Source organism: Neodiprion fabricii, chromosome 1 (genome assembly GCF_021155785.1).
Source record: "Neodiprion fabricii isolate iyNeoFabr1 chromosome 1, iyNeoFabr1.1, whole genome shotgun sequence".
In the NCBI taxonomy this organism is placed as follows: domain Eukaryota; kingdom Metazoa; phylum Arthropoda; class Insecta; order Hymenoptera; family Diprionidae; genus Neodiprion; species Neodiprion fabricii.
In genome coordinates, this window is record NC_060239.1 from 35,705,005 (window position 1) to 35,717,637 (window position 12,633).

The 12,633-nt window shown below is 36.5% G+C and overlaps 2 protein-coding genes across 5 annotated transcripts; one reads left to right on the forward strand and one right to left on the reverse strand.

Annotated features, from left to right (window-relative positions):
• The first annotated feature begins 270 nt into the window (after positions 1-270).
• Positions 271-3,899, forward strand: LOC124174419 (activating signal cointegrator 1). The gene is made up of 10 exons (XM_046553572.1): positions 271-413; positions 650-762; positions 891-1,006; positions 1,175-1,277; positions 1,361-1,628; positions 1,718-2,018; positions 2,135-2,301; positions 2,375-2,496; positions 2,582-2,773; positions 2,976-3,899. The coding sequence occupies exons 1-10, from the start codon at positions 346-348 to the stop codon at positions 3,050-3,052; spliced, it is 1,527 nt and encodes a 508-aa protein (XP_046409528.1). The 5' UTR covers positions 271-345; the 3' UTR covers positions 3,053-3,899.
• On the reverse strand, positions 3,377-7,843 carry LOC124174416. 4 transcript variants are annotated; one of them, XM_046553561.1, is made up of 6 exons: positions 7,672-7,843; positions 7,516-7,574; positions 6,778-6,919; positions 6,278-6,477; positions 5,995-6,174; positions 3,377-5,882 (listed from the first exon to the last, which is right to left on the reverse strand). In XM_046553561.1, exons 3-6 carry the CDS (start codon positions 6,908-6,910, stop codon positions 4,518-4,520), a joined length of 1,878 nt encoding a protein of 625 aa, XP_046409517.1. In that variant the 5' UTR covers positions 6,911-6,919; positions 7,516-7,574; positions 7,672-7,843; the 3' UTR covers positions 3,377-4,517. The 4 variants fall into 4 exon arrangements, with proteins under 4 accessions (XP_046409517.1, XP_046409519.1, XP_046409516.1 ...); XM_046553563.1 differs by having other exon boundaries at positions 7,786-7,835; XM_046553560.1 differs by having other exon boundaries at positions 7,516-7,843.
• Between the last annotated feature and the right edge of the window lie 4,790 nt (positions 7,844-12,633).

Consider the following 12,633-nt stretch of genomic DNA (forward strand, 5'->3'; position numbering starts at 1 on the left):
GAAATATTTATTTCGCATTCGTCAATTAAACTTTGCGTTCTAGAAGTATGGGTTTTTTTTCTTGGAGAGCTTAATTGAAAAGACTTATCCTCTCACCATTTGAAAAATAAGCTCTGCGTTCGCGCGGTGAAAAACGTGAATTCTGGCCTGCAAGCCGGTGATTTGACATACATTCGTGTAGTTTAAGTTGCTCTAGTCTTAGGCGATTTACCATTTTTTTTTTCCACCATCTTCACAGCATAAAATTGAGAGTTACACGCGTTACACGATTCTGATCGCCCGACGTCACATCTGAGCGTGGGCTTTTGACAATAATCAGCAACAAAGAAGTATCTAAGAGTGAAAATGGAAAGTTGGCTCCAAGAAAATTTATCTGGATTACTAGACTTTCCAGTCCCAACTGATTTAACATCGTTAGTAATAAAATACAAGTTTATTCCAGTATTTTTCACCAGTTTTTAGGTTATGACTTAAATTTTTCATATGGTGAAATAATTTTTTTGAAACTTTGACATGTTCCGGCAACTTACACGGCTACTCGTAGCCTCATTACTTAGATTAAGTGTTTTGATAAACAACATTTATATTGTCACTGGATATCGGTAAACCTGCTGGATAATTACAACTTGTTAAATTATCTAACTTTCAGGTATATCTTACAAATGCAAAATGCAAGAGACTTGGACGAGTACCTCAAAACTTTGCTCAACTACGATAACCCAAGGCACAGGCAGTTTGTTTCGGAATTGAAAAAACGTCAAGGTAGGTTCCACAAAATATGGAAATCCATTAACTTAAAGCGTTTATAAATTTTTGTAATTACTGCTGCAGTATAGATGTATTGATTTTTGTTTAATAGTAATAATAAGAATGATAATATTTTCCTCTAGCTGCAAATAACGATCTTATGGGATATAAGAAATCGAGCATATTAGAAACTTCAATCAATCAAAAGCAAAATGAGAAGAAGAAAGGAAAATCAAAAGGGTCGAATCAACAGACACAGGTTTGTTTTCAAACTTGAAAATCTATTCTTAGCTCAAGCGATTCAACTGATGAACTGATCTCACTGAAACATGCAATAACTTTGCTTGTCAGAAGCAAAAACCCTCTCATCCATTAAATACACTATAATAAAATTCCTCCTACAATTATGCATGACGACATTATTTAGATGCAGGAGAATATCAAACCAGAAAGGGTTGAGAAGAAAAAGACCAAATTCGTCAATCTCTATTCACAAGAAGGTCGAGATAGAGAAACGATAATGTTAAAAGGTAATTGTCGTAACTCAACTGAATGACAACGTAAAAAGCAAAACTAATATTTTTAGTGATTGAGATATTCTTTTTCACAACAGGTAGACATAAGTGTAATTGCGAGGCTAAAAAACACAGCTTAATAAATAACTGCATCAGTTGCGGAAGAATAGTCTGCATCCAAGAAGGGGCGGGACCCTGTTTCTGTTGTGGAGATCTTGTCTGCTCGCCTGAACAGCAAGCACTTATTTCAAGTAATAGCAGACAGGCTGATAATCTTTACAACAAACTGATGGATCGGAAACCACCCAAGGATGTTGAGGAATCCCTTAAACACAGAAACAAACTACTTGAATATGATCGTAACAGGTGGGTACGTCCAATTGTGTGGGAAGATATTACAAAAAAGAACCGTGTTCACATATTTTTAATAAATTAAATTATTCTCACCTCTACAGTGCGCGGAGAACAGAAGTCATTGACGATGAATGTGACTACTACCAGACAAATAGTGTGTGGCTTTCAAATTCTGAACGAGAAAAATTGGAGAAATACGAAAGTGATGTAAGGGCTAAAAAGTATGGGTCACGTTTGAATAGAAAAGTCACTCTTGACTTTGCTGGTAGAGAAGTAATCGATGATGCTGCCTTTATAGATGAAGCGAATGATCAAGTCTTGCGCAGTATCACTGAATTTAGGCCTGGTAGTACTACTATGTCTAGTAACGCATGTCCAACCATGGAATTCAATCAACCATCGGTAAGCGTGATTCTTAGCTTCAAAGATACCAGGTTTATTTTAAAGAATATAAAAATGATTGGAACGTATCATAATTTATCGCCTCAAATTTCTGAAGTATTTTTCTCATGTTCCAGTATGTAGATGTTGGAATATTGGATTCAAAGAGATCAAAGAACCTAAATTCTACTTCATTTGGCCACAATCGAATTCAGGACAAGGAGTTTTTGGAAATGGTCGACGAAGGCTTATGTCTGAGCATGCATCAACCTTACGCGTCTCTTCTTGTCTCTGGAATCAAGACGTGTGTTTATTTTCTTTGGGTATTATAAGGAAAAAATAAAATTCCACTGTGTTATAATATATTTGAGTTTCAGTCACGAAGGCAGAACATGGTATTCAGCACATAGAGGCAGATTGTGGATAGCAGCAGCTTCGAAAGTCCCGTCGACAGAAGAAATTACAACCCTAGAGAATAGATATCGCGTTTTAAAAAATGGTCGGTTACTGTTCAGTTTTATCTAAAATCAATCTTTGCAATTACACGATAGTTCGAACTACAATGTTTGAATTATTTGTTTCAGAAAACATCAAGTTTCCCACAAATTATCCAACTGGATGCTTACTAGGCTGTGTCACAGTAGTCGATGTTCTCTCTGAAGAGGATTACCGTAAACAATATCCCGACGGTGATAGCGAGAGTCCGTATATATTCATATGTGAAGACTGTCACGAATTGCCAATAAGATTTCCCATGCAAGGCAAACACAAAATATGTAAGTATTATAGTGTCTTTGAAAAAAAACCTAGCAATGCTTGCATTACATTTGCCCCTCATTCTATTCTACAACGATTCCTTATTGCTTATTTTATATTTATGTCATCTAAGACTGAATCATTTAGTTTTTGGACTCGGGACAATTGTCGCAAAGAACTTCCAATCACCCTATTGTTTTTTACTTGTAATATTGCCCACAGACAAATTGGATAGCAAAATACACCAGGCCGCAGTTAAGTCTTTGCAGAGGAAAATGAAGCTTCAAGCTGGAACCTAATTTTCAAATAGCTACTGTAAAACGCTCAAAACTATTGAGATAGCTAAGGAAAAATAATGGGCGTTGTATTTAATATTCCCTACGAGCTTACTTGAGGACATCCCACCAATGCTTAATGTCAAGGTACTTCTCATGATTTTAATCACGAGTTTAACAGGTATTAAAGAAATTCATTAATGATATCATTTGTTCCAAAGGGTTGTAAGAACTTATACTATATAGGTGATCACACTTATTAAAAATAATTAAACAAATAAAAATAAAAACAGTGTGCTTACTGAATATCTGATATTATTAAAATTCCAATAAGTTTTGAAGACTTGGTTAGTAAAAATACATATTTTATTATTGTACAAGTCCTATTATTACAACATATGTTTCATAACTCACAAATATTCGTTACACTATTTAATGCAAATGCAGAAAATCGCCTAAAAAGATTTAACGAATACATAATCGATATAAATCTTGTGATAAATTTTAAATATTTTTTTGTTAACATTGAACGTATAGCCTTAGCTAAAGTATACATACGTATCGTCACATAAAATTTGAAACCTTTGCAACAGATCAGTTAGTTCCATTCTCATTGACTTCAATCCACTATTAAGATCCGTACATTTTTAAATAATTTTGTGCTTAGTGGACTACTTTTAGTCGAAAGGATTAAATTTAAATTCGTCAAGCAATCTATTTGGCTATACAATATTTTGAAATCGCAGACTCTAGTGTCGTTTTCAGTTTTATTTTTCAACAATCTTGCTTTGGATTGCTTAAATCCACATTTGGTTAAATTTTCTTATGAATTATATGACTATGTTTTGAAATGAAGTTTATAAATACAACATATATGCGCCAAAAATATGATTATTAGTTAATAAATATAATAAATAATGCAGTGTGCATATGGTGATTACATACAAATATAATGAAAATACATATTCGATTGAAATGGAATTGAAAGGTCTCATCAACTTAATCCTAAAAACTGATTTAAACTATAATCATACGTTAATACGAATAGTTAATAAAAGCCTACGGAAATAATTTTCAAGTAAACAGGTAAAAAATAATGATCTTGTTAAATAAGATTTGATAAACCTTCTCTTACGATAGAATTTTTTTTTTTGTTTTTACCAGATCGCCCAAACATGACAGTTGAAAATTAAACGAGGAAATACATTGCTTACTTTCGGACTATTTTGGCACCCGTAAAAAAATTCCAGAAAAAAACAAACAAGTCCTTAATCTTATCGTTTTGCACTTTGTCCCGGTATCTATATCGAAGATTGTAGCGAGTCTAAGAAATTATTTCAGATTTCTGATTTTTGACTACAACTTGTACACAACTAATTATGTTGCAATTGATACTTGGCCCAAAGTGATCCTGCAAACATCGACTAGCCTATATATTATCTATAAATTTGTCCTCTCGGAGGATGCTATATAATAATCTTGTATTCTCTTATATATATGTTGGAGAATCTTTTAAACTAGCTCCACACGCATCACAGTTAGAAACATTTTTCTCATTTACTAGAGTACATTGCGGGCATTCTTTGCCTCCACTGGCAAGTGGCTTATCTTCGTTACCCTTTCGCTTTGACTTTCCGCACATCTCACAAATGTCCTTGCCAAAGGTGTTCAAATAAGTGCACGTAGAACACTGCCACTTGGTCTCTTTCTGATTTTCAATATCCTGCTGGTTTATGTCAAGGTTTCGCATAGAATCGCTTACCTTCACAACGCAATCGATTTCGGTGGGCCGTTTTTTGTGCTGATTGGGCAATGTTTGGCTATACATTTTATCCCTGTCAGTAGAGTTGTATCGTTCTTGATATGTTCGGTCTCTGAGCTCCTTGTTCAAGTCGTCAAACGAGGATTTTTTTTTAGGTAGAAATGATACTTCTTCATTTCCGGCTCTGCCATTAGTAGCCAATCTGTCGAGTCCCTCAAAATTCGAGCGAACCTTTCGTTTATCCAAATGATTCAGAGCATATTTCTCCTCCTGATAATTCGACGAGTCTTTGAACGGCTTCTGCCGAATCCTATATAAATCTGATTCTCGCTTATGCAAAACATCTTCCCTGTCTCCGAGATCCTTCGAATAACCAAGACTTTCTAAATTTCTATAGACAAAATCCCAGCTACTGAACGAATCTTTTTCAGTACCTCCGACGGGTGATTTCAATGTTTTCTTCTCGACTTTAGCATATTCGTAATTATTCCCATCCCCAATTTGCCTTTGGCCTGAATCTGCCTCATCGAAATCAGGCGTATAATGTGGAATCGTGTTTGCTATTTTTCTGTTATCCTTCTTCTGGTAATTGATAACTGGCGTCGGTGGATCCAGCTCTATCAATTGGCCTGTCGGTACCCCGGCAGGATGGTTGGGTATAGGCGAGCAATATTCGTTCGCGTTAATACCGCCGAAATACTTGCTGTCAGCTTTATGATGCCCGTAAATATTGAATCTGTTACCAGTGTTATAATCGATTGGTTGAAAATACTGTAAGTTCATCTGCGGCACATTATTATCCTCCAAATATTTGTATCCAGTCTGATAAGGAGCTGTATAAGTATTGTAATTATTTACAGGAAAATTGTAAGGAGTGGCAGCTATCAAATCGATGGTATTTGACGGTATCTGCCTGTAGTCCCTGTAATTTGCAGTCTTTACACGATTGTGGTGCATTTTCTCAAGAAATCTGTAATTCAATGCACGTATTGCTTGCTCAGGGGTCCCGACATGGTTTTCTCTAAATTCCAACACTTCGAGCCATGAAATGGTAAAATTTTGAGATACACTCTCCCAGATCTGTTTTAGTATCTGCAAATAAAAGTAATTGATTTATATTTAGGTAAACTGAAATGTCAACACATTGATAAGAAATTGAATTATTATTCCATTTCACTTTTGTACAATTGACAATTGGTATTACCTGGCACTCAACAAAGGCCACAATTGCATCTCGACTAACATTGGAGACTTTGTCTGGATCAATTGGACCTTCCAGGATCAATTCCCCCAGAGCTGTGTGTCTATAACCCATCAACTCGAACATGAGTTCCGCTCCAATCAGATTGACATCAACCTCGTGTTTGTAATATCCACTGTAAGTCTGAGGAAATAAATTTCTACTGTCCATTAAAAGTGCACAAAAACGCTGTGCAAGTTAATTCAGACTCAGACTTCAAATTTCGCTCCTGCAGTTTGAAACTGACCTTTAAATTCTTATACTCCTTTCTCCAAGGTTGAGCAAGCAAGTTAGCAGCATACAAGGCAATCGCATTCCAAGCATTGCAGGCCCTGTACCCACTAAAATCTTGCACGGTTGCAGCGGATCTGTTTAGTATATCAGCTGTCTCTTGAAATTCGTATTTGTTGTCGTTCGGTACAAGGCATAAAAATTCTTTGATGAAACCTGGTAAAAGAATAGCGTTATAATGGGTGGACATTTGTTTGAAAAGTTTTGAAATAATCGGGGAATATTCTGAGTGTTACAGATGAAAAACGGCTATTTCATAGATTTTAAATGAAAAAAAATCTAGTTTGCAGAATGGATGAGAGATGATGCATGATTCTGTAAATAGTCCATCTGAATTCCAGGTTGTAAATCAAATTCCGTAGATTTTCCCAGCTCTCTTGGTTTGTAACAAGTATGTACTCCCTATATTAAACTATTCCCGTTTAGTTAAATTCAGCATTGAACTGTCTGCTATACCTTCAAGCTTTTGCCGCTGCTGCAACTTTAAGGGGCTATCGTCTGTTTGCAGGTAAACAAGATGGCTTTGTTCAAGCTTGATGCTGATATCCTGCAACCGATCTCGACATCTTCGAGTCAAATCTTCAGCCATTTTTATATGCTGTAACAAATTAATTAGATGGTTATTATTATACAACAAATCCATAAGCCTTATTGCAATATTCTCATACTCAAGGCTTCGCACACTGTTTCATACTGCTCGATGATTACGATCATGTTTATCAAATATGACACACCTGACAAAAGGATTCTGTAACATGTTCCACATACTTTAGCGATAAAAAAAAAGACAAGTTTTTCAGATTCTGAGGCCAACTTATGTTGATATATCTGAGTACCCATAATTCGTGAACATTTTGTGAAGGTATAAGAAAAGTTTTGATTAATTTTGTCAGATTGGAGTTCGGGAACTTTGGATGACAGCGGTGGGTACGAAAACTATACTTAGTTCGCATTGAAAGTATGTGGGCATCAGAATATTGCAAGCAATTTCGGTGTCCGTACCTTTTACTTGAATTACGAATCGACGATTTGGAGATATCAGCTAAAATTACTTGAGGGTTATGTCGGTTTATACAGTGTAGAAACGGGGAGCAGCTGCATAAGTTTTTATCGAAATGAAGTGCGATTAGAGACACATCGAAAAGACTTGGGGACATCTCGCTGTCGGATAGATAATCTATAAATTAATCAAACCTGATAGCAGCCCCGGGATCTCGAAGAAAAGCCCGATTCAAACTGCCGAAGGCTCCAACCTATAAATAAATGCTATATTTAGATGCCATGCCACCTTAATTGCAGCAGCTACCGAGCATAACGGCGTTTTCAGTAATTAATTAGTTGACATTATACGTTGGAGGCATTTTCGATGCTTGATATCCGACAAAGGTACGCATCAGACTTTTTGCGTATTTATTTATTTTATTTCTTTATGGTTATGTTTTTAACTTTCGACTTCTTCCCCACCAGAAATTCAGCCTATGGCAGTCATAAACTCATGATTGCGAAGGCGTGAAAGAGACTCCGCTCTGCAGCAATTGACAGCTGTTTTTGCGCGTCCGACAAGCTGCGCGGTCCGCGATTCTTTTTAAATCCCAATGTCTAACTATAATTATAGTCATTCCGAGGAATTCCATCGTCTGGTGGCTTCAAATGGCAACTTTCTATACCGTCTGGAAGGGTACGAATGCGAAAAAACACTGCTGATTCTTTTGATGGTAACTGCGTTGACTGACGATATATTTTTCGGTCAACGGTAACTGTGATGTGTACAGCAAACGCCTGCGGTGTATGCAACAAAAATTCATGTAAGTATCGCCGTAAGACTAGCGCATGGAGTAACCTGCTTATTTTTATCGTGTCCCAAACGCAAGATTTTATTATTAGACATTATTAACACGCATGGAGTTTATTTATGATTATTAAAACTCTTTCTTGCAGAAACCAGCACTGTTCTGATATTACCAGAGATAACGATTATTTCTTTCCATTGAAAAACTTTTAATTACACAAACTTTCCATCGGGTAAACCATATTGTCTGGATGGATATAAATATTTTCAATGGGCAGGAATTTTCCTCTACAAAATCCGTAGTAAAATCTTATTCATGGTTTGTTCTTATTCAATTTTCGTAGCTTAGAATTCAAATATGTTCAAGTAATGCCAGCATTATTATTCGGCAAAGAAAAAACTACACAAATTCACCTTCGGTGAAGAATAAATAACTAAATTTGCTGAAAAAAAAATCTGGAATTCTTTAAAATCACATTACATAGAGTGTCGCAAAGATTTTCAAGAAATTTATACGGTCAGAATAAGGATAAGAAAAATAAAAAGATATAAACTCTTGAACGCCCTATTGTGGACTAAGAACTGATTCGGCCTATTTATGGTCACATTATTTGAGCAGTATAGCTACGAAAACATACTGATCGCCCCATCGTTAATGTGTCGCCCTTTCACCGAAATGAATAAGTGTGATAAGATCCTCTTGTAACGCGACAGGTAGTAACTAGACATTTGATCGTGCTGACATGTAACATCGATATTATTGATCATAAGTGCCGCAAGCTAAATTTACCGTGAAAATGTCAAGGTTTCTTCTTCGCAGGCTTGCAGAGCACCGCGGAAACGTCATTTTAAATTACAGGTGCGGTTGAAGAAAAATGTCACTGAAATAAGGGCATGGCTTTTGAGCGAACACCGCATTCTCTGGCGTGCCATGCGGCATATACATTTACGCGAAGAATATGCTGGGATGGGTCCGGGATGGATCATGTCATGCGAGTTATGATGCAGCCTGAGCGAATGATCTTCTCGAGTGTAGGAAGTTGTCGACATTTCTAGTATTATCTATTATTCGCACTTTACGTCCAGCCCGGCATTCCACTTCTTCGTATAATATATTGATATCTATTAATCATATAACTTATTACTGCACTTAGCAGCTGTTTGCATTTGAAAATTCCATCTATTCCGCGCGTGACATAGTTACGTTTCGTAAAACTCTTACACATCCTCACCGACTTTTAACACCTATGATAATAAGCGTGAAACCTTCAGCTGACAATCGGCTCAAGTTTCGCAAGGAAATATGATTGTGCATTGTAACTGTTTGCGGCACCGAGAAGCTTCGCCCCCGCCAATTTTACCGAGATGAGTGCGTTATGTTAGGTATGTATCCTAGTGTCTCTTTCGTTCTAACGGGCCTAGATACCTTAGGCATTATTCGTAAGACTTCGGTCTTGACTTACAGGAAATCATTTACATTATGTAATTACGCACAAAGAAAAAAACAAAAAAAAAAAAACATCGAGGTCTCATTATTCCGACTATACAGAGATGATATAAAATACAACGAATGCGGAATAAAAAATCTTGCGGCAGTAACATCTGTGATTTATGTCTGTGTATTCATACGCGATCTTCTCATATTACAATTCTGCCTGTACGATCCTAATTTTGTACGCTTTATATCAAAGTCTACTTTTAAAAATTGATTCACAATACTTCAAGGACACCTTGATTGGCGACCATGATTTCTGTGTACGTAACGCCAATTCGTGTATTTCACGTTTAAAAACTAACGCGATAATACGTTTGAAGAGAATTTTTAATCGATCGGAATCGTCATTGTACACGCGAGATCTGACGATCAAAGAGTTTACCGTACATGTACATAATGATTTTTCTCGTGTCCTTGCAAATATATCTCGTGACGTTTGAACAATTACAGTATAAAATATTCTGAATTAACATACCTGTATGTATAGTGAGAACAGCTTAATGCCGCTGTTTAATCGGCTCGTATCATGTGATGCAGATTCGAAATTACATTATGAAAAAAACTTGTAATAACGTTACAACAAATTATGAAACGTTATGAATTTTTATTGCATCCTTGAAGCGTCCATCAATAACATCCAAGACCAAAACTGAAAAGTATCGCACATCTGCAAAGTGTGTGCAAGCACGTATATTCGTGGGGTAAACCCGTTGTTGTACTCGCTTGTAATAACATAACGTAGGAATTGCCGCTATTCATGAGTGGTTATATTCTGAACAGACATTACACGCATGCATACGGGCGGTAAGGACAATACATCATATCTACGTGGCCGTAAGAGAGTTCACTGAGCTTGATGAAACGCCTTTGTGAATATTCAAGGCAGCGTTCTTATTCTGGTTCAAAGGTCAGTGGTTTTTTTCATTGCCTACAGCACAACGATGCTGATTATAAATAATTTGGACGCATGTGATTTTGTTCATCTTCCACGGATGCTTAAAGGTTGCATGAAGAATCATTCTGTTCGATCTATTTAATGCGACGGGAAAGGTGAAGAAATAAAAAAAGAAACTGCCGTATAATCTCTTTATTGACGAAGTGGTTGTAATTTTCACGAACTTATTTGATTTGTTGACTTGACTAGTATTAATATGAAATAAAATCTAATTCTATTACATATTTGTCGCTAAATTTAAAATCGACAGGAAACCACGGATTATTCAAATTAGCTTATTTCGTAAGAATTAACTTACAAGTACGGTATAATTTAATCGTAAAAATCAACGACCATTTCAAGCCAAATCACCTCGTCCTCACCGATTCCTAATGCGTGACATCTATAGCTATATGTATAACTTTATCGAGTGTTTCGAGAACGATTTTAAAAGTCGGAGACAGATAATAACGAATGTGACAACCAAACGTTCGGCAACAGAAAAAAATGACAGCATGAATATGCATACGTATGTTGCTTTGAACTATTCATTCTTTCGAGAAATCAGCTTATGCACACACTAAAAAATGTACTCTCCAAAATCAGGTAAAAAAAAAAAAGATACCAAGGACGCATCATTTCTCAAACTAATTGAATGCGGCATACAAATAACGTTCTTTCTAGATCCTCCTGATCCGCAATAGAAATACCAAAACTCGATTCGGCAGCATTAATGTAAGCGCCAATTTAATTTTAGACTTAACACATGACCTTAACGTCGGGGATAAATTGCAGACTTTGAAAATATGTGAAACGGGCGTGTGCGAGAATCCTTGCGATTTCGTAGTCCTTGTCGTGACTCGAGGTTCATATTATGCCTGTATTATGAGACTTTTTAATTTTGCGAAAGAAGAGCCGACGCAGTCAAAGATCCAAATGCCCGAGGGTAGTGGCGATTATCTCGCTCGTCAAATTCGTCGAAGATGGTCGAGCGATGCTGTTGCCTGTACGTTAATTGGGATATAATTAGGCATACAGCGTGATGCATTTACGATAATGTGTGATAATTAGATAACTTGCAGCCCTAGCGAGGAAACCAACAAGGATCTGCATGCGTGGAAATGCGTAAACTTTACGCCTGAGCCTTACAAGGCAGAAGTGTTTCCACTTATTTCTAGCTTTGCTGTACAGTTATACATAAATTGGCATCAGCTGTCAACTAAACTATATTCTCCTGACCAGTTCGACGTAACTGCAAAAGTCAATTGCGTTACGTTCGTCCATTCCTGTATCTTAATATGCCGCGTTGCGTGGTTTCCAAGAAGTGCGAATTTGCGTCGTTACAATTCGTACACTATGCGCAGCTGATTTGCGAAATTAGAAAATTTTTACTTATGAACGCAAGCCCATCGCGTCCGATATATCCGCAAGTCGATACATTGGATATTAAAACAAATAAACCGAATCCGTCCAGTGTTTTAATTACGTTTATTAAAGTACGTATTTAGCATACCCTTAGAACTATACGTATATGCTTAATTTCTCACACAGCTAATAAACTCTCGAGAAGATACGAAGGACGAATACTTTTTTTTTGTCATTCCTGTGTTCCTTCTTTATTCACATCGTTATTACCATCGTCATTTGAATAATGAATCCGGGCCAAAACGCACACTAAACGTTTTTCAACGCCATGTCTGGACCCGATTGGCACGGAGTGTAATTAATAAAAAAAAAAAGGAAGAAAAAAGAAGCAACGAACAAACACGGCAAAAAATAATCTCCCATCGTTTCGTTTCGATCAATTAATTTTGGCGCAGTTTAGACCACGGGTCATTATTATACCTATGTATCCTTGCTGCGTAACTACACTATGATTATATTGCGAAGAAGTTTGCCTTGCATTTTGAAAAATTGACTTGAAATTACTGTTACATCTATAGAGACAGGCTAGCGCTGGGTTATAGGTGATATAGATTATAACGCGGATGCATCTCTTGCTGAAATTTTTTTAATCACCTCCCAAGCCGCGTAGGATGCGATTATTGCAATAACATCAATAATTCCTGGGTATACCCGACATTTAGATATTCA

What these genes read in the sequence shown, in the direction of transcription:
- LOC124174416 (XM_046553561.1), bottom strand. Translation starts at nt 6,910, where the DNA reads ATGGCTGAAGATTTGACTCGAAGATGTCGAGATCGGTTGCAGGATATC. An exon ending in GCAGCGGCAAAAGCTTGAAG is followed by an intron (nt 6,478 to 6,777) that starts GTATAGCAGACA and finishes TTCTTTTACCAG; the next exon opens with GTTTCATCAAAGAATTTTTA. An exon ending in TGGCCTTTGTTGAGTGCCAG is followed by an intron (nt 5,883 to 5,994) that starts GTAATACCAATT and finishes TTTTATTTGCAG; the next exon opens with ATACTAAAACAGATCTGGGA.
- LOC124174419 (XM_046553572.1), top strand. Translation starts at nt 346, where the DNA reads ATGGAAAGTTGGCTCCAAGAAAATTTATCTGGATTACTAGACTTTCCA. An exon ending in AGAAACGATAATGTTAAAAG is followed by an intron (nt 1,278 to 1,360) that starts GTAATTGTCGTA and finishes TTTTCACAACAG; the next exon opens with GTAGACATAAGTGTAATTGC. An exon ending in TGGAATTCAATCAACCATCG is followed by an intron (nt 2,019 to 2,134) that starts GTAAGCGTGATT and finishes CTCATGTTCCAG; the next exon opens with TATGTAGATGTTGGAATATT.